Below are 21,139 nucleotides of genomic sequence, written 5' to 3' on the forward strand. Positions count from 1 at the left end.
GAGACACGGTGGGCACTAGGACCCGGCGCTGCACCATTACTTGCCCCAGTAGTGGAGACACGGTGGGCACTAGGACCCGGCGCTGCACCATTACTTGCCCCAGTAGTGGAGACACGGTGGGCACTAGGACCCGGCGTTGCACCATTACTTGCCCCTGTAGTGGAGACACGGTGGGCACTAGGACCCGGCGTTGCACCATTACTTGCCCCAGTAGTGGAGACACGGTGGGCACTAGGACCCGGTGCTGCACCATTACTTGCCCCTGTAGTGGAGACTCGGTGGGCACTAGGACCCGGCGCTGCACCATTACTTGCCCCAGTAGTGGAGACACGGTGGGCACTAGGACCCGGCGCTGCACCATTACTTGCCCCAGTAGTGGAGACACGGTGGGCACTAGGACCCGGCGTTGCACCATTACTTGCCCCTGTAGTGGAGACACGGTGGGCACTAGGACCCGGCGTTGCACCATTACTTGCCCCAGTAGTGGAGACACGGTGGGCACTAGGACCCGGTGCTGCACCATTACTTGCCCCAGTAGTGGAGACACGGTGGGCACTAGGACCCGGCGCTGCACCATTACTTGCCCCAGTAGTGGAGACACGGTGGGCACTAGGACCCGGCGCTGCACCATTACTTGCCCCTGTAGTGGAGACCAGGTGGGCACTAGGACCCGGCGCTGCACCATTACTTGCCCCAGTAGTGGAGACACGGTGGGCACTAGGACCCGGCGCTGCACCAATACTTGCCCCTGTAGTGGAGACACGGTGGGCACTAGGACCCGGCGCTGCACCATTACTTGCCCCTGTAGTGGATACAAGGTGGGCACTAGGACCCGGCGCTGCACCATTACTTGCCCCAGTAGTGGAGACACGGTGGGCACTAGGACCCGGCGCTGCCGTGCTTCCACCTGCCGGGTTGCAGCGCTCACTCAGACTGCGCTGCCGGAGCCGGAGACGATGGGAGCCGCCGGCTTGTGCATTGTTGTCCTGATGTTGGCTGCAGCCGGTGCCGGGACCTCTGAGGTCGCTTTCCGCTGCCCTCCGTGCAGCACCGAGCAGCTGGCGGGATGCACGGCACCGGCTGGCTGCACCGAGACGGTGCGGGAGCCGGGCTGCGGCTGCTGTTGGAGCTGTGCCCGGACACTGGGAGAACCGTGTGGGGTTTACACTCCGCGGTGCGGGGCCGGGCTCCGCTGTTACCCCAAGAGCGACACCGAGTACCCACTGCAAGCGCTGGTCCAGGGGCAGGGACTGTGTGGCAAGCGCAGAGACCTGGAGTACAACCGATCCCGGGACACACACACCGGTAAATACTCAACTCTTTAAAACTTACTCTCAAAATTTAATTGTTGGATTTACTTCTTAACTTTCAAATCAGTTTAAAAAAACTTCTTAAAGCTTATTAAACTTAAATTAAAAAGTTTAATAGTTTAAAAACTGGAATAAAAGATTTATGCAAGTTTGTATTTGTTTCAACCAGAGGCTCACTGAGGCATAGTTCAAAAAGTTTGTTAAACTTTTTTTGACAAGTTCATCAAACGTTCCAAACTTTTGGTTAGAGGGTGTCTGATGCTCGAAATAAATATAAAATTTATATAACTGTTTCTAATTTTTACATCAGAAACTCAGGAATCAGTGAATAATTTATTTGTATGTTTATAAATTTTGTTAGGAAACCTCAATAATCCAAGTTTTCACTTTAAAGGCCAGTGTTCAGGAGAATCAATAAGTAATAGGAGCCCCACACTCCAAACCTCTCTTCACAAACGCCAACAATGTGGATTAATATATCACCTTTATTATAATAAAATGTCCCAAGAGGCTTCACATTAAAATTTGACAGTCACATGAGACATTGGAACAGTTTAACCAAAAAGTTTGCCCCATAAGGTAGGTTTCAAAGCCTCATGTTTTTTTGAAACAGTGATTGTCACACAGCTGGAGTCAGTGTTAGGTGTGACTGTCCCGCTCACAGCTGGAGTCGGGGTTAGGTCTGACTGTCCCGCTCACAGCTGGAGTCGGGGTTAGGTCTGACTGTCCCGCTCACAGCTGGAGTCGGGGTTAGGTCTGACTGTCCCGCTCACAGCTGGAGTCGGGGTTAGGTCTGACTGTCCCGCTCACAGCTGGAGTCGGGGTTAGGTCTGACTGTCCCGCTCACAGCTAGAGTCGGGGTTAGCTCTGACTGTCCTGCTCACAGCTGGAGCCGGGGTTAGGTCTGACTGTCGCGTTCACAGCTGGAGTCGGGGTTAGGTCTGACTGTTGCGTTCACAGCTGGAGTCGGGGTTAGGTCTGACTGTCGCGTTCACAGCTGGAGTCGGGGTTAGGTCTGACTGTCCCGCTCACAGCTGGAGTCGGGGTTAGGTCTGACTGTCGTGTTCACAGCTGGAGTCAGGGTTAGGTCTGACTGTTGCGTTCACAGCTGGAGTCGGGGTTAGGTCTGACTGTTGCGTTCACAGCTGGAGTCGGGGTTAGGTCTGACTGTCGCGTTCACAGCTGGAGTCAGGGTTAGGTCTGACAGTCCCGCTCACAGCTGGAGTCAGGGTTAGGTCTGACAGTCCCGCTCACAGCTGGAGTCGGGGTTAGGTCTGACTGTCCCGCTCACAGCTGGAGTCGGGGTTAGGTCTGACTGTCCCGCTCACAGCTGGAGTCGGGGTTAGGTCTGACTGTCACGTTCACAGCTGGAGTCAGGGTTAGGTCTGACTGTCGCGTTCACAGCTGGAGTCGGGGTTAGGTCTGACTGTCCCGCTCACAGCTGGAGTTGGGGTTAGGTCTGACTGTCCCGCTCACAGCTGGAGTCGGGGTTAGGTCTGACTGTCGCGTTCACAGCTGGAGTCGGGGTTAGGTCTGACTGTCCCGCTCACAGTTGGAGTCAGGGTTAGGTCTGACTGTCGCGTTCACAGCTGGAGTCGGGGTTAGATCTGTCGTGTTCACAGCTGGAGTCAGGGTTAGGTCTGACTGTCGCGTTCACAGCTGGAGTCGGGGTTAGGTATGACTGTCCCGTTCACAGCTGGAGTCGGGGTTAGGTCTGACTGTCGTGTTCACAGCTGGAGTCAGGGTTAGGTCTGACTGTCGCGTTCGCAGCTGGAGTCGGTGTTAGGTCTGACTGTCCCGTTCACAGCTGGAGTCGGGGTTAGGTCTGACTGTCCCGTTCACAGCTAGAGTCGGGGTTAGGTCTGACTGTCGTGTTCACAGCTGGAGTCAGGGTTAGGTCTGACTGTCCCGCTCACAGCTGGAGTCAGGGTTAGGTCTGACTGTCCCGCTCACAGCTGGAGTCAGGGTTAGGTCTGACTGTCCCGTTCACAGCTGGAGTAGGGGTTAGGTCTGACTGTCGTGTTCACAGCTGGAGTCAGGGTTAGGTCTGACTGTCGCGTTCACAGCTGGAGTCGGGGTTAGGTCTCACTGTCCCGTTCACAGCTGGAGTCGGGGTTAGGTCTGACTGTCCCGCTCACAGCTGGAGTCACGGTTAGGTCTGACTGTCCCGCTCACAGCTGGAGTCAGGGTTAGGTCTGACTGTCCCGTTCACAGCTGGAGTCGGGGTTAGGTCTGACTGTCGTGTTCACAGCTGGAGTCGGGGTTAGGTCTGACTGGTGCACAGCTGCCCTCGCCCCAAACCCCTCTCAGATGTTTTTCGTTTCCCATTGTGAGGCAGAAGTGAAAGTTCTCTCTTCCCATCTCAAAGGTTAGTACTTGTCAAAGAGACTCTCAATCCAGCAGTAAAGGAGTTAATCTCTGGCTTCTACTTTGCTCCAAGTGTTTGATTCCTGATTCAGTGCACGCTTCATGTCGTATTGTTCCTTTCACTTTTCTAAAAACAAAGTCCCCTTGTCTGAAAATTCCTTGCAACCTTTTGGGAAGTAATTTCTGTTCACCGTCTCACTGTCCTGAGGGGACTGGCATCTAACCGAGGTTCCTAAACTCTCGGATTTTTATACCATCCTATCTGTCCATGTGTTTAAACTGGGATGCTGAATCCTTCAAAGTTTGTCCTTTGAACTGGATCCTGGGTGGATCACGATGTATGATCAGTGTCTCGAGGATTCTTGCTCTCTGGGATCTGCGGTTTACTGTGATTTTCTTTCTAGGAACTTGAGATTCTCTCTAATTCTGCAGAGTTGAAGCACCTGCTGGAAAGGGGCCAGTCTCAGGATGTTAGCATGGGGAGGGAGGAAGGGGTCAGCCCGTGGGGAGTTACCATTCTCTGCAGTGCGGGAAGCTTTAACAGATGTTTCTAAAGCCAGTGCAAAAAAACCTCAGCAAATGGGATTAAAATAATTCCTTGCATGTGAGAGGAAGGGAGGGAGAAACACAGGATAGGGAGACAAAGGAAATGAGTGAATAAGGGAGAGAGATGAAGGGAAGGACAGATGGAACAAGGGAGGAGGGACAGAGTCATGGCATGCTGGGGAGAGATGGAAGGCAGGTTTTGGGATGGGATGTGTGTGAATGATCAGCTTTTATCGTCCGTTCAGTTGAGCGGCGGGTGAGGGGTTAATAGTTACACAGCAGCAACAGGCGAGCGGGGATTAGGGTCTCTCTCTCTTTGGGCAAATCCCATCACTGAAACTGGCAAGAATTCTGACTGAAACAAAGCTGGACTTGCTGAGTAGCCCATCTCCCCCTTCCTCCCCCCATCCACCCTCCTCCTCCTCCCCCCCCATCCACCCTCCTCCTCCTCCTCCTCCCCCCATCCACCCTCCTCCTCCTCCTCCCCCCATCCACCCTCCTCCTCCTCCCCCCCCATCCACCCTCCTCCTCCTCCCCCCCCATCCACCCTCCTCCTCCTCCCCCCCCCCATCCACCCTCCTCCTCCTCCCCCCCCCCCATCCACCCTCCTCCTCCTTCCCTCCCCCCATCCACCCTCCTCCTGCCCCCCCATCCACCCTCCTCCTCCTCCCTCCCCCATCCACCCTCCTCCTCCTCCTCCCCCTCCCCCATCCACCCTCCTCCTCCCCCTCCCCCATCCACCCTCCTCCTCCTCCCCCCCCATCCACCCTCCTCCTCCTTCCCTCCCCCCATCCACCCTCCTCCTCCCCCCCCCATCCACCCTCCTCCTCCCCCCCCATCCACCCTCCTCCTCCTCCCCCCCCATTCACCCTCCTCCTCCTCCCCCCCCATCCACCCTCCTCCTCCTCCTCCCCCTCCCCATCCACCCTCCTCATCCCCCCCCATTCACCCTCCTCCTCCTCCCCCCCCCATTCACCCTCCTCCTCCTCCCCCCCATCCACCCCCCTCCTCCTCCCCCTCCCCCATCCACCCTCCTCATCACCCCCCCCATTCACCCTCCTCCTCCTCCCCCCCATCCAACCTCCTCCTCCCCCTCCCCCATCCACCCTCCTCCTCCTCCTCCCCCTCCCCCATCCACCCTCCTCCTCCTCCTCCCCCTCCCCCATCCACCCTCCTCCTCCTCCTCCCCCTCCCCCATCCACCCTCCTCCTCCTCCTCCCCCTCCCCCATCCACCCTCCTCCTCCTCCTCCCCCTCCCCCATCCACCCTCCTCCTCCTCCTCCCCCTCCCCCATCCACCCTCCTCCTCCTCCTCCCCCTCCCCCATCCACCCTCCTCCTCCTCCTCCTCCTCCCCCCATCCACTCTCCTCCTCCTCCCCCCCCCCATCCACCCTCCTCCTCCTCCTCCCCCTCCCCCATCCACCCTCCTCCTCCTCCTCCCCTCCCCCATCCACCCTCCTCCTCCTCCTCCTCCCCCCCATCCACTCTCCTCCTCCTCCCCCCCCCATCCACCCTCCTCCTCCTCCTCCCCCTCCCCCATCCAACCTCCTCCTCCCCCCCCCCCCATCCACCCTCCTCCTCCTCCTCCCTCCCCCATCCACCCTCCTCCTCCTCCTCCCCCTCCCCCATCCACCCTCCTCCTCCTCCTCCCTCCCCCATCCACCCTCCTCCTCCTCCTCCCTCCCCATCCACCCTCCTCCTCCTCCTCCCCCTCCCCCATCCACCCTCCTCCTCCTCCTCCCTCCCCCATCCACCCTCCTCCTCCTCCTCCCTCCCCCATCCACCCTGCTCCTCCTCCTCCCCCTCCCCCATCCACCCTCCTCCTCCTCCTCCCCCTCCCCCATCCACCCTCCTCCTCCTCCTCCCCCCCCCCCATCCACCCTCCTCCTCCTCCTCCCCCCCATCCACCCTCCTCCTCCTCCTCCCTCCCCCATCCACCCTCCTCCTCCTCCTCCCCCTCCCCCATCCACCCTCCTCCTCCTCCTCCCTCCCCCATCCACCCTCCTCCTCCTCCTCCCTCCCCCATCCACCCTGCTCCTCCTCCTCCCCCTCCCCCATCCACCCTCCTCCTCCTCCTCCCCCTCCCCCATCCACCCTCCTCCTCCTCCTCCCCCTCCCCCATCCAACCTCCTCCTCCCCCCCCCCCCATCCACCCTCCTCCTCCTCCTCCCTCCCCCATCCACCCTCCTCCTCCCCCCCCCATCCACCCTCCCTCCGCCTGCTGACACCAGTATCTTCCCCCAACCGCCCCCAGGATCGAGTCATGTGGGATGTCGGGGTATAAAGATTAAAGATGCTGGAGAGGAATTTCTCCAGACAGACCCTCCTTTATTCAGCCAGGGATACAAAGACCCTTTCGAAAGAGGATGTGATGTATTTTAAGTAATGCTCGTGCTCCAATTCCAGGCTCTCAGACTGTGGGAGGGGGAGGAAGACATTTGTCGTCTGATGTTACTGACGGGATGTAGCAGGTCCTGGACCGTTCCGATGCCCCCTGTAATGAAACAACTGTCACCTCGTTCAGTGCAGGCAAAATTCGCAGGCTGACAGCTGTCCCACACAGTGTCCACCCTCCACACAATCCCCCCTCAAACAGTGGGATTCCTCCCCTCCCTTGGTCACCCCTCAAACTGCAGATCACCTCCCCTCACCAGTCTCCCCTCACTCAGTTGTGTGGGCAGGGTAATACTCTGCGGCATGTTCTCTGATGTGTGAACAGCTGACCCACTCTTGCTGTCCAGGTTACCAGGTGTACAATGGCCTGGAGGGTGCAGTGAGAGATTGAACGTCACTGTGAGCAATGCTTGTCAGGAGGGGGAATATGTGTGCCCCACAGGGGGAGAGCGACTGGGACGTAAACAAAAACTCTTCATACTCTCCTTCAGAATAAACTTCATTCCAGGACAGGTTTGGCAATGATTGACAGGCCCTTTTAAATGGGTTGAATCATTAACCACCTGTTTGGCTCACTGTGTCCATAAGCACAACAGCAAGTGATCCGAAAACAAACCAGCATCTATTCTGCTCTGCTCTTGTCTCTCCTCCTCCTCGATCAGCACTGACTCTCACTGGGATACAGTTCCACACACACTGACTCTCACTGGGGTACAGTTCCACACACACTGACTCTCACTGGGGTACAGTTCCACACACACTGACTCTCACTGGGATACAGTTCCACACACACTGACTCTCACTGGGATACAGTTCCACACACACTGACTCTCACTGGGATACAGTTCCACACACACTGACTCTCACTGAGGTACAGTTCCACACACACACTGACTCTCACTGAGGTACAGTTCCACACACACTGACTCTCACTGGATACAGTTCCACACACACTGACTCTCACTGGGATACAGTTCCACACACACTGACTCTCACTGGGATACAGTTCCACACACACTGACTCTCACTGGGATACAGTTCCACACACACTGACTCTCACTGAGGTACAGTTCCACACACACTGACTCTCACTGAGGTACAGTTCCACACACACTGACTCTCACTGAGGTACAGTTCCACACACACTGACTCTCACTGAGGTACAGTTCCACACACACTGACTCTCACTGAGGTACAGTTCCACACACACTGACTCTCACTGGGTACAGTTCCACACACACTGACTCTCACTGGGATACAGTTCCACACACACTGACTCTCAGTGGGGGACATTTACAGACACACTGACTCTCACTGGGGTACAGTTCCACACACACTGACTCTCACTGGGGTACAGTTCCACACACACTGACTCTCACTGAGGTACAGTTCCACACACACTGACTCTCAGTGGGGGACATTTACAGACACACTGACTCTCACTGGGGTACAGTTCCACACACACTGACTCTCACTGAGGTACAGTTCCACACACACTGACTCTCAGTGGGGGACATTTACAGACACACTGACTCTCACTGGGGTACAGTTCCACACACACTGACTCTCACTGGGGTACAGTTCCACACACACTGACTCTCACCGGGATACAGTTCCACACACACTGACTCTCACCGGGGTACAGTTCCACACACACTGACTGTCACCGGAATACCGTTCCACACACACTGACTCTCACCGGGATACAGTTCCACACGCACTGACTCTCACCGGGATACAGTTCCACACGCACTGACTCTCACCGGGGTACAGTTCCACACGCACTGACTCTCACCGGGGTACAGTTCCACACGCACTGACTCTCACTGGGGTACATAGAAAATAGGAGCAGGAGTCGACCATTCTGCCCTTCGAGCCTGCTCCGTCATTCTTTATGATAATGGCTGATCATCCAGCTCAGTAACCTGTTCTCGCTTTCGCCCCATATCCTTTGATCCATTTTGACCCAAGAGCAATATCTAACTGCTTTTTGAAAACTTTCAATGTTTCGGCCTCACATGCTTTCTGTGCTAGTGAGTTCCACAGGTTCACCACTCTCTGGGTGAAGAAATTTATCCTCATCTCTGTCCTGAAAGGTTTACCCCGTATTCCTAGACTATGACCCCTGCTTCTGTACTCGAATCCTCTCACTATGAAGGCCAACATACCATTTGCCTTTTTTACCGCTTGTTACACCTGCATGCTTACCAAAGTGAGAGGGGAAAAGTTTAGGGGGAATATGCGTGGAAAGTTCTTTGCGCAGAGGGTGGTGGGTGCCTGGAACGCGTTGCCAGCGGAGGTGGTAGAGGCGGGCACGATAGCGTCTTTTAAGATGTATCTAGACAGATACATGAATGGGCAGGAAGCAAAGAGATACAGACCCTTAGAAAATAGGCGACATGTTTAGATAGAGGATCTGGATCAGCGCAGGCTTGGAGGGCCGAAGGGCCTGTTCCTGTGCTGTAATTTTCTTTGTTCTTTGTTCAGCGACTAGTGTACGAGAACACCCAGGTCTCATTGCATATTCCCCTCTCTCAGTTTATAGCCGTTCAGATAATAATTTGCCTTCCTGTTTTTGCTACTAAAGTGGATAACCTCACATTTATCCACATTATACTGCATCTGCCATGCATTTGCCCACTCACCCAACTTGTCCAAATCACCCTGAAGCCTCTCTGCATCCTCCTCACAGCTCACCCTCCCACCCAGTTTTGTGTCATCTGCAAATTTGGAGATATTACATTTAGTTCCCTCATCTAAATCATTAATATATATTGTGAATAGCTGGGGTCCTAGCACCGATCCCTGCGGTACCCCACTAGTCACTGCCTGCCATTCAGAAAAAGACCCATTTATTCCTACTCTTTGTTTCCTGTCTGCCAATCAATTTTCTATCCATCGCAATACACTACCCCCAATCCCATGTGCTTTAATTTTACATGCTAACCTCTTATGTGGGACTTTGTCGAAAGCCTTCTGAAAGTCCAAATAAACCATATCCACTGGCTCCCCCTCATCAACTCTACTGGTTACATCCTCGAAGAATTCTAGTAGATTTGTCAAGCATGATTTCCCTTTCGTAAATCCATGCTGACTCTGTCCGATTCTACCACTGTTCTCCAAGTGCTCTGCTATAAAATCTTTGATAATGGACTCTAGAATTTTCCCCAATACCGGTGTCAGGTTGGCTGGTCTATAATTCCCTGTTTTTCCTCTACCTCCTTTTTTAAATAGTGGGGTTACATTAGCTACCCTCCAATCTGTAGGAACCGTTCCAGAGTTCTAGAATCTTGGAAGATGACCACCAATGCATCCACTATTTCTAGGGCCACTTCCTTAAGTATTCTGGGATGCAGACCATCAGGCCCTGGGGATTTATCGGCCTTCAATCCCATCAATTTCCCCAACACCATTTCTCTACTAATACTGATTTCTTTCAGTTCCTCTCCCTCACTAAGCCCTTTGCTCCACGCACACTAACTCTCGCTGGGTTACATTTCCACACACACTGTCCACCTCAACACTCCCAGGGCAGGTGCAGCTCAGGTTAAATGCAGAGTAAAGTGGACGAGGTGGTCTGGGCACAGGTTCATTCAGACTCCCTATTTTCAGTACTGCCTTCACTGGACAGTTCAGGTGAGCAATTGATGGAATGTTCAGCCTTGTGTCAGTTTAACTGACTGAATGTTAACCTTTCCCAGAGGACCTAGAGCTGGGAGCGAGGAAACTGACACCTTTGCCCTGTGTTTGCTTCATGTGTTCATTCATCACTGTCTCAGCTGGTGATTCAAGGCTGAGATTTGTCGAACGTCTTGCGCTCAACAAGTCCAGTCGCGATTTAATCTCTTCAGACGCCAGGGTGATTACAGGTGTGTGTGTGTGCTGGAGCTATAACTGTTTGATCAGTGTGTATTGCCCTGGGGAGGAGGCTGATCCCCAGACAGACAGACGACTCACTGCAGATTACTGTAGGTAGCACTCGGAGGGTCAGGCAGCCTCTGTGGGGAGAGGAAACCAGGCTGAGGCTCGATGAGGAGAGGTATCAGTCAGCAGGCTTGTTTAAATCTTCTGCTTCATTGTCAGATTCTAGGAGCTACTCACCATTATTTCATTGAAAAACAAACTGCCTCTGGTAACAGTGATGGACGAGGGCTGTTGTGAGGAAGGGGTGTGTGTGAGGGAGAGGGAAGTGGTAGGGTCTTTTATTCATTTGGGGGATTCCAGGTGTTGGCTAGGACAGCATTTATTGCCCATCCCTAATTACCCTTGAGAAGGTGGTGGTGAGCTGCCTTCTTGAACCGCTGCAGTCCATGTGGGGTAGGTACATCCACAGTGCTGTTAGGAAAGGAGTTCCAGGATTATGACCCAGCGACAGTGAAAGAACGGCGATATAGTTCCAAGTCAGGATGGTGTGTGACTTGGAGGGGAACTTGCAGGTGGTGGTGTTCCCATGTATCTGCTGCTCTTACACTTCGAGGTGGTAGAGGTCGTGGGTTTGGAAGGTGCTGTCTAAGGAGCCTTGGTGCATTGCTACAGTACAGCTTGTAGATGGCACACACTGCTGTCACTGCGTCGACGGTGGAGGGAGTGAATATTCAGTTTAGAAAATTCCCCACCACATTGTGTCTCTGAAGAAAAATCCTATTGCAATCCACACTCCCAAAGCCTGAAGCCCTGCAATCAGATCCTTCTGATCAAATGAAATGGCAACATGTGGAGCCAGAGATACTACCAGGAAAGACTGAATGGGCTGGTGCTGGGCAGCAGGGCAGATAAAGAGGAGACTGGATGTAGGGGGCATTAAAATGATGGAGGATTTCAATAGGGTGAGTGTGGAGAGCAGTGAGATATTTAATGGGATGGTTAATGGAGGCATTAAAGAGGAATTGAGGGGGAGGAGGCAGAGTGAGGAGGTATTTAGGTTTGGAGGAGGCTGGTGTGGAGTGTAAACAGCAGCACACGCTAGATGGGCCGAATGGCCTGCGTCAGTGCTGTGCATTCTGTGGCTCATGCTGAGGCCAATCTGGTGGATTATGTAGGTCACTGAGGGCCTCTGGTGGCTTCTCCCTGTATTACAGCCGCACAGCCTGATCCCATTCAGTTAATGTTGGAAACACACAGCAGGTTAGGGCAGTCTCTGTGGAGAGAGCAGAACAAACTCATCTTTTGGGTGCAAATTCTTCTTCAGACACCAGAGAATAGGAGGCTGGTGAGATGTTAATGCAATTAGAGAAAGGTATGGGGGAATATTTCTGATTGTATTGATGGGCCTTGGCAGAGAGTGCATTGAAGATTCACCAGAATGATCCTGCAGCGAAAAGGGTTAAATTTTGAAGACAGGTTACACAGACTAGACTTGTGTTCCCTCGAGTATAGAAAATTAATGGATGATCTAAATGAGGTGTTTAAGATGTTTAAAGGATTTGACAGGATCGGTCGAGAGAAACTATTCCCTCTGGTGGGGAGAGTCCAGAACAAGGAGGAAGAACCTTAATATTAGAGCCAGGCCGTTCAGGGGTGATGTCAGGAAGGATTTCTTCACACAAAAGGGAGTGGAAATCGGGAACTCTCTCCCCCAAAAAAGAAACTGTTGCGGTTGGGGGTCAATTGGAAACTTCAAAACTGAGATTAATGAATTTTTGTTGGATAAGCAGGGTTACAGAACCAAGGCAGGTAAATAGAGTTACGATACAGATCAGCTCCGATCTTGTTGAATGGCAGAACTGACTTGAGACAAAATGACCTCGTACTGTTCCTGTGGAGAGGGACTGGAGTGAAAGTACAATCATAGATAGGGAAGTATTTTTGATTATGTTGAAAAGCCTGATCTGAGGAAAAGTGAAAGAAAGACTTACATTTATATAATGCCTTTCACCACTTCACAATGCCCCAAATTACTTTCAAACCAATAAAGTACTTTGAAGTCTTGTCACCTGTTGTAACTCCCTATTCTCTCTCCGCAGATATTGACTGACCCACCGAGTGTTTCCAGCATTTTCTGTTTCAGTTTTCCAGCATCTGCAGTATTTTGCATTTTTCATATTCTATTGGTTGCAGAATCAGGGTCTGTAGTTGGGTGTTGCGGAGGGTACATGGGGGTACCCAATCTGCAAGTTTGAAGAGACTGACTTCATCCCTCTCCCTGGTCACTGTCTCAGATTGAGCAGCTGTTTGCAACCTCAGTGTCTATCTGACCCTGATTTGTGTTTCTGACTGCATATCCTCTTCATCACTAAGACCACCTATTTCCATCTCTCTAATATTGCCCATCTGCACCCCTGCCTCAGCTTTTCTGTTGCTGAATCCCTTATCCATGCCTTTGTTACCTCTAGACTTGACTATTCCAATACATTCCTGACCGGACTTCCATCCTCCATAAACTTCAGCTCATCCAAGACTCTGCTGCCCGTGTGCTAACTCGCACGGAAACCCGTTCACCCAGCCTGCCTCACTGACCTACACTGGCCCCCAGTTCAGCAGCACCTCAATTTTAAAATTCTCATTCTCGTGTTCAAATCCCTGCTCCTTGTCTTTATAACCCCTGCAGACCTCCAAAATCGCTGGACTCCCCCAATTCTGGCACATCCCCAAATTTAATGGCTGCGATATTGGTAGCTGTACATTCAGCTGCCTGGACCCTAAGCTCTGGGATTCTCTCCCTAAACCTCTCTGCCCCTCTCTCCTTTAAGTTGCTCCTGAAAGCCGATCTCTTAATTACCTGTCTTAATAACTCCTTATTTGGCTCAGTGTTGATTTTTATCTGGTTACGCACCTGTGATGTCTTTGGGGCTTTTCACTACGCTAAGGTGTTGTGTAAATGAATTGTTGGTTATGGTTCTCACTGAAAGCAGCAGCTGGTGATTCCGCAGAGGCCAAAGTGATGCGTGGGGGGTGTGTATGCTGATGGAGTATGTGATGTATTATTGGGTTACTGTTATGAGCTTTGTTTAAATCTTTACTATAATCAGTGGTTCACTGTGAGGCTGTTGTGAATGTTACTGGACTTTTATTTTTATTTGTTTGTGGGATGTGGGTGTCACTGGCAAGGCCAGCATTTGTTGCCCATCCCTAATTGTCTTGACAAGTGAGTGGCTTGCTAGGTCATTTCAGAGGGCAGTTAAGAGTCAACCACAGTGTAGACCAGGCCAGGTAAGGACAGGAGATTTCCTTCTGTCATGCAGACCCCCCCACCTGCCAGGAATGAGGCATATTAATTTTGTCAAATGGACATTGATTTTAAACTGTTACTGGATTGAAGAAAGCACTTGTTAAAAAAAAAATCACCAGACACTTGGCTGGAAAAACATTTTTGCATACTAACAGACGGTGCTTGGAGGGACAAAAGAGCTATTCCCTGCTCCAATTTAACCCACAATGGACTTTGAATACCTGGTATTGTGTGGAAGCAGAGACATTCCAGGGTCGACTAAGACGAGAATCCACAACAGACGTGATCAAACCAGCTAGTCACATGACTAACCTGCTTGGTAACCTGGGTTTTTCTGAATTGTGCAAAGAGTTTGAACTGAGACACTGCAGAATGCTCCTGGACTGAAAAAGACCTCTCCTGTCTGTCTGCTCCCATCTCTTTTTCACAAGCCTCTGAATCCACTGAAGCCACATAAACCCCAAGAGAGAAAAATCTCCTACAGAGAACAAGCTTTAAGAAGAATACTGGGCCCCAACAAAAAGCAAGATCTACGCGCAATCAAGGACTCTACAGTCAGCTCGAAGCACTGTAATAAAAACTCTTCAGATATTGCCTCAAATCTTTCCAGTTTATTTTTCTTCTGCTCTTTTCTGTCTCTATTTGCACATGTCCATCGCGTATGCATACTATCGTGGGCACGTCGTGTATCCATAGGCGTTAACCGAATTCAAGTTTAAGTTTAATAACTTTCCACCTTTCTCTTTTAACCTATGAAAACCTGTTTGGACTGGTTTCTTTGCCTTATAAGTGGAAGTTAGTGACAAGGATTCACGAAGTGGGAGCTAAAAAAATTTTTTAAAAATAAAACCCTGTTACGGGAAGACCAGGTGAAGGCTGAGAGAAAACCTTAGACCCCATTCTCACCTGGTCGTAACACCTGCTCTAAAGGACATAAGTGAACCACATGGGTTTTAACAACAATCGATGATAGTTTCACAGCAGTATTACTGAGACCACCTTTCAATTCCAGATTTTTATTAATTAATTGAATTTAAATTCCACCAGCGACCATGGTGGAATTTGAATCCATGTCCCCACATTAGCTTTGAGTTCTGGTTTACTAGCTCAGTGATATTACCATGACACCACCGTCTCACTGACTCTCACGGAGGTACAGTTCCACACACACTGACTCTCACTGGAGTACAGTTCCACATGCACTGAATCTCACTGGGGTACAGTTCCACACACACTGACTCTCACTGGAGTACAGTTCCACACGCACTGACTCTCACTGGGGTACAGTTCCACACACATTGACTCTCACTGGGGTACAGTTCCACACACACTGACTCTCACTGGAGTACAGTTCCACACGTACCGACTCTCACTGGGGTACAGTTCCACACACACTGACTCTCACTGGGGTACAGTTCCACACACACTGACTCTCACTGGGGTACAGTTCCACACACACTGACTCTCACTGGGGTACAGTTCCACACACACTAACTCTCACTGGGGTACAGTTCCACACACACTGACTCTCACTGGGGTACAGTTCCACACACACTGACTCTCACTGGGGTACAGTTCCACACACACTGACTCTCACTGGAGTACAGTTCCACACGCACTGACTCTCAATGGGGTACAGTTCCACACACATTGACTCTCACGGAGGTACAGTTCCACACGTACTGACTCTCACTGGGGTACAGTTCCACACACACTGACTCTCACTGGAGTACAGTTCCACATGCACTGAATCTCACTGGGGTACAGTTCCACACACACTGACTCTCACTGGAGTACAGTTCCACACACACTGACTCTCACTGGGGTACAGTTCCACACACACTGACTCTCACTGGGGTACAGTTCCACACACACTGACTCTCACTGGAGTACAGTTCCACACGCACTGACTCTCACTGGGGTACAGTTCCACACACACTGACTCTCACTGGAGTACAGTTCCACACGCACTGACTCTCAATGGGGTACAGTTCCACACACATTGACTCTCACGGAGGTACAGTTCCACACGTACTGACTCTCACGGAGGTACAGTTCCACCCACACTGACTCTCACTGGGGTACAGTTCCACACACACTGACTCTCACTGGGGTATAGTTCCACACACACTGACTCTCACTGGGGTACAGGTCCACACGCACTGACTCTCACTGGAGTACAGTTCCACACGCACTGACTCTCACTGGGGTACAGTTCCACACGCACTGACTCTCACTGGGGTACAGTTCCACACGCACTGACTCTCAATGGGGTACAGTTCCACACGCACCGTCTGTCGCTGGGGAACAGTTCCACACGCACCGTCTGTCGCTGGGGAACAGTTCCACACGCACCGACTGTCGCTGGGGTACAGTTCCACACGCACCGACTGTCGCTGGGGTACAGTTCCACACGCACCGTCTGTCGCTGGGGTACAGTTCCACACACATTGACTCTCACTGGGGTACAGTTCCACACGCACTGACTCTCACTGGGGTACAGTTCCACACACACTGACTCTCACTGAGGTACAGTTTCACCGCACTGACTCTCACTGAGGTACAGTTTCACCGCACTGACTCTCACTGGGGTACAGTTCCACACGCACTGACTCTCACTGGAGTACAGTTCCACACGCACTGACTCTCACTGGGGTACAGTTCCACACACACTGACTCTCACTGAGGTACAGTTTCACCGCACTGACTCTCACTGAGGTACAGTTTCACCGCACTGACTCTCACTGGGGTACAGTTCCACACGCACTGACTGTCGCTGGGGTGCAGCTCCGGAGGCACGGATTTAGTATAGTTTTAGTTTAGTTTAGAGATCCAGCACTGAAACAGGCCCTTCGGCCCACCGAGTCTGTGCCGACCATCAACCACCCATTTATACTAATCCTACACTAATCCCATATTCCTACCACATCCCCACCTGTCCCTATATTTCCCTACCAACTACCTATACTAGGGGCAATTTATAATGGCCAATTTACCTATCAACCTGCAAGTCTTTTGGCTTGTGGGAGGAAACCGGAGCACCCGGGGAAAACCCACGCAGAAACAGGGAGAACTTGCAAACTCCACACAGGCAGTACCCGGAATTGAACCCGGGTCGCTGGAGCTGTGAGGCTGCGGTGCTAACCACTGCGATACTGTGCCGCACCGTGCCACTGTGTTCTTTGTGTTTGGTCCCAGAATTTGTGTGGTAGCTGATTATACCAGCAGAGAATGGCTCATCTCAGAACTAAACATTCTGTACTCTCATTATCCAGCAGTGGTCACTGGACAGTGATAGGAGCAGGAACCCTGGCTGATTTCCCTCTCTCTCTAACCCAGGGGTCACAGGACAATGATCAGGAACAGGAACCCTGGCTGATTACCCCTCTCTCTCTAACCCAGGGGTCTCTGAACAATGATCAGGAGCAGGAACCCTGGCTGATTTCCCCCCCCTCTCTCTCTAACCCAGGGGTCACTGGACAGTGATCAGGAGCAGGAACCCTGGCTGCTTTCCCCCCCCCTCTCTCTAACCCAGGGGTCACTGGACAGTGATCGGGAGCAGGAACCCTGGCTGATTTCCCCTCTCTCTCTAACCCAGGGTTCACTGGACAGTGATCAGGAGCAGGAACCCTGGCTGATTTCCCCTCTCTCTCTAACCCAGGGGTCACTGGACAGTGATCAGGAGCAGGAACCCTGGCTGATTTCCCCTCTCTCTCTAACCCAGGGGTCACTGGACAGTGATCAGGAGCAGGAACCCTGGCTGCTTTCCCCCCCTCTCTCTAACCCAGGGGTCACTGGACAGTGATCAGGAACAGGTACCCTGGCTGATTTCCCCCCCCCTCTCTCTCTAACCCAGGGGTCACTAGACAGTGATCAGGAGCAGGAACCCTGGCTGATTTCCCCTCTCTCTCTAACCCAGGGTTCACTGGACAGTGATCAGGAGCAGGAACCCTGGCTGATTTCCCCTCTCTCTCTAACCCAGGGTTCACTGGACAGTGATCAGGAGCAGGAACCCTGGCTGATTTCCCCTCTCTCTCTAACCCAGGGGTCACTGGACAGTGATCAGGAGCAGGAACCCTGGCTGATTTCCCCTCTCTCTCTAACCCAGGGGTCACTGGACAGTGATCAGGAGCAGGAACCCTGGCTGATTTCCCCTCTCTCTCTAACCCAGGGGTCACTGGACAGTGATCAGGAACAGGAACCCTGGCTGATTTCCCCTCTCTCTCTAACCCAGGGGTCACTGGACAGTGATCAGGAGCAGGAACCCTGGCTGATTTCCCCTCTCTCTCTAACCCAGGGGTCACTGGACAGTGATCAGGAGCAGGAACCCTGGCTGATTTCCCCTCTCTCTCTAACCCAGGGGCGATATTGCAGTGCATGAAATGGGATTGATGCCAACAGAGCGGCATTTCAAACCAAACCTTTGGGGAACGACCCCACTTGAACTGCTGATAAGAACGTCACATCCCCTGATCAGCTGTGCCTCTCATTTTATGTTTGTTTAACGTGTTAATTTGTTTTTGAAGTCCAAGGTCATTCTAACTCTGCCCTCACACCAAGAGAGCCCGTGTGTTTCTTCATTCATCCTCGATGTGAATGTCATTGGCAAGGCTGGCATTTATTGCCCATTCCTAGTCACCCTGGACTGGGAGGCTTCTGGACCTCTTTAGAGGGTAGTTCAGGGTCAGTCACATTGGTGTGGGACTGGAGTCACAGTTAGGGCCAGATGGGGTAAGGACAGCAACTCTCCAATCCCTAAGAGAAGGGTGTCTCCTAGCGACGGTTCTGTGACATGTCTCCGAGCGACACAATTCCGTGGGATGTCTGCAGTTCAGCACAATGACTTTCCAATGTGAGGTTATTATTTAGATTCACCTCAAGCTTCCCTTAATCTGGCTGCTTACCCAATGGCTGGGAACCTGCCAGCTCCAACCTGCTGTGCGATGTCCAGTCACTGTGACGGTGTCCCGTTCAGGTTGAGTGGAGCTTTGGGATGTTAGTTGATACAGTGTTGGGATTCCCCAGGACATGCACTGCCTTCTCCTCCCCTGCCACGCACCCCACTCCATCTCCAACCATCCCTTCCATTCCATCTAACAGGAACTGTCGATTCTCATTAAACTTATTAGGGGCGGTGGTGGTGTATTGGAAATGTCACTAGGCAAGTAATCCAGAGGCCCAGGCTAATGCTCTGGGGACATGGGTTCAAATCCCACCAGGGCAGATGGTGAAATTTTGAATTTAATTAATAAATCTGGAATTTAAAAAAACTAGTCTAATAATGACCATGAAACCATTGTTGTAAAAACCCTAAAATAAAAGCAAAATACTGCGGATGCTGGAAATCTGAAATAAAAACAAGAAATGCTGCAACCACTCAGCAGGCCAGACCTGCTGAGTGGTTCCAGCATTTCTTGTTTTTATGTTGTAAAAACCCATCTGGTTCACTAATGTCCTTTAGGGAAGGAAATCTGCCGTCCTTACCAAGACACACCATTGCCAAGGAAAATTAGGCATGGGCAATAAATGCTGGTCTAGCCAGAGATGCCTACAACCCACGAACAAATAATAAAAAAAACTACCTCTAGTTCTGAATTGTCAGATGCAGCAATTCCTGGGAATTCCCCTCCTGCTTCCTGGTAGGATTGTGCCCTGTGGAGGATTTCTCAGGGAGCAGGACTTGATGTGGTGAAGGTCAACCTGCTGATGATGAGATGAAACATTGTTCACCACCAACCTTCAAATCTACATTTTCTTGACCTTGATGGAATGATCCAGGACAAAGCAGCCTGCTTGATTGGCACCCCATCCACCATCTTCAACATTAACTCCATCCGCCATCTTCAACATTCACCCCATCCACCACCTACAACACTCACTCCATCCACCATCTTCAACACTCACTCCATCCACCATCTTCAACACTCACTCCATCCACCATCTTCAACATTCACCCCATCCACCATCTTCAACATTCACCCCATCCACCATCTTCAACACTCACTCCATCCGCCATCTTCAACATTCACCCCATCCGCCATCTTCAACATTCACCCCATCCACCATCTTCAACATTCACCCCATCCGCCATCTTCAACATTCACCCCATCCGCCATCTTCAACACTCACTCCATCCACCATCTTCAACATTCACCCCATCCACCATCTTCAACATTAACTCCATCCGCCATCTTCAACATTAACTCCATCCGCCATCTTCAACATTAACTCCATCCGCCATCTTCAACACTCACTCCATCCACCATCTTCAACACTCACCCCATCCACCATCTTCAACATTCACCCCATCCACCATCTTCAACATTCACCCCATCCGCCATCTTCAACATTCACCCCATCCACCATCTTCAACATTCACCCCATCCGCCATCTTCAACATTCACCCCATCCACCATCTTCAACATTCACTCCATCCACCATCTTCAACACTCACTCCATCCACCATCTTCAACACTCACTCCATCCACCATCTTCAACACTCACTCCATCCACCACCTTCAACATTAACTCCATCCACCATCTTCAACACTCACTCCATCCACCATCTTCAACACTCACTCCATCCACCATCTTCAACACTCACTCCATCCACCATCTTCAACATTCACTCCATCCAGCACCTTCAACACTCACTCCATCCACCATCTTCAACACTCACTCCATCCACCATCTTCAACATTCACTCCATCCACCACCTTCAACACTCACTCCATCCACCACCTACAACATTCACTCCATCCACCACCTACAACATTCACTCCATCCACCATCTTCAACATTAACTCCATCCACCATCTTCAACACTCACTCCATCCACCATCTTCAACATTCACTCCATCCACCACCTTCAACATTCACTCCATCCGCCACCTACAACACTCACTCCATCCACCATCTTCAACATTAACTCCATCCACCACCTTCAACACTCACTCCATCCACCACCTTCAACATTCACCCCATCCGCCATCTTCAACATTAACTCCATCCACCATCTTCAACACTCACTCCATCCACCATCTTCAACATTCACTCCATCCACCACCTTCAACATTCACTCCATCCGCCACCTACAACACTCACTCCATCCACCATCTTCAATATTCACCCCATCCACCATCTTCAACACTCACTCCATCCACCACCTTCAACACTCACTCCATCCACCACCTTCAACACTCACTCCATCCACCACCTTCAACACTCACTCCATCCACCACCTTCAACACTCACTCCATCCACCACCTTCAACACTCACTCCATCCACCACCTTCGACACTCACTCCATCCACCACCTTCGACACTCACTCCCTCCACCACCGACGCACAGTGG

General features: G+C 51.7%; 1 protein-coding gene across 1 annotated transcript in view; it reads left to right on the top strand.

Moving 5' to 3' along the window:
• Positions 1-916: 916 nt before the first annotated feature.
• The window catches only part of igfbp2a (insulin-like growth factor binding protein 2a), a 118,908-nt gene continuing 98,685 nt past the window's right edge, over positions 917-21,139 (top strand). The window contains exon 1 of the mRNA XM_068034706.1: positions 917-1,305. Within this exon, the coding sequence (XP_067890807.1) occupies positions 957-1,305 (349 nt within the window). The 5' untranslated portion in view covers positions 917-956. The remainder of the gene's footprint in view (positions 1,306-21,139) is intronic.

The sequence above is a fragment of the Heterodontus francisci genome, chromosome 7, assembly GCF_036365525.1.
Source record: "Heterodontus francisci isolate sHetFra1 chromosome 7, sHetFra1.hap1, whole genome shotgun sequence".
Taxonomy (NCBI): Eukaryota; Metazoa; Chordata; class Chondrichthyes; order Heterodontiformes; family Heterodontidae; genus Heterodontus; species Heterodontus francisci.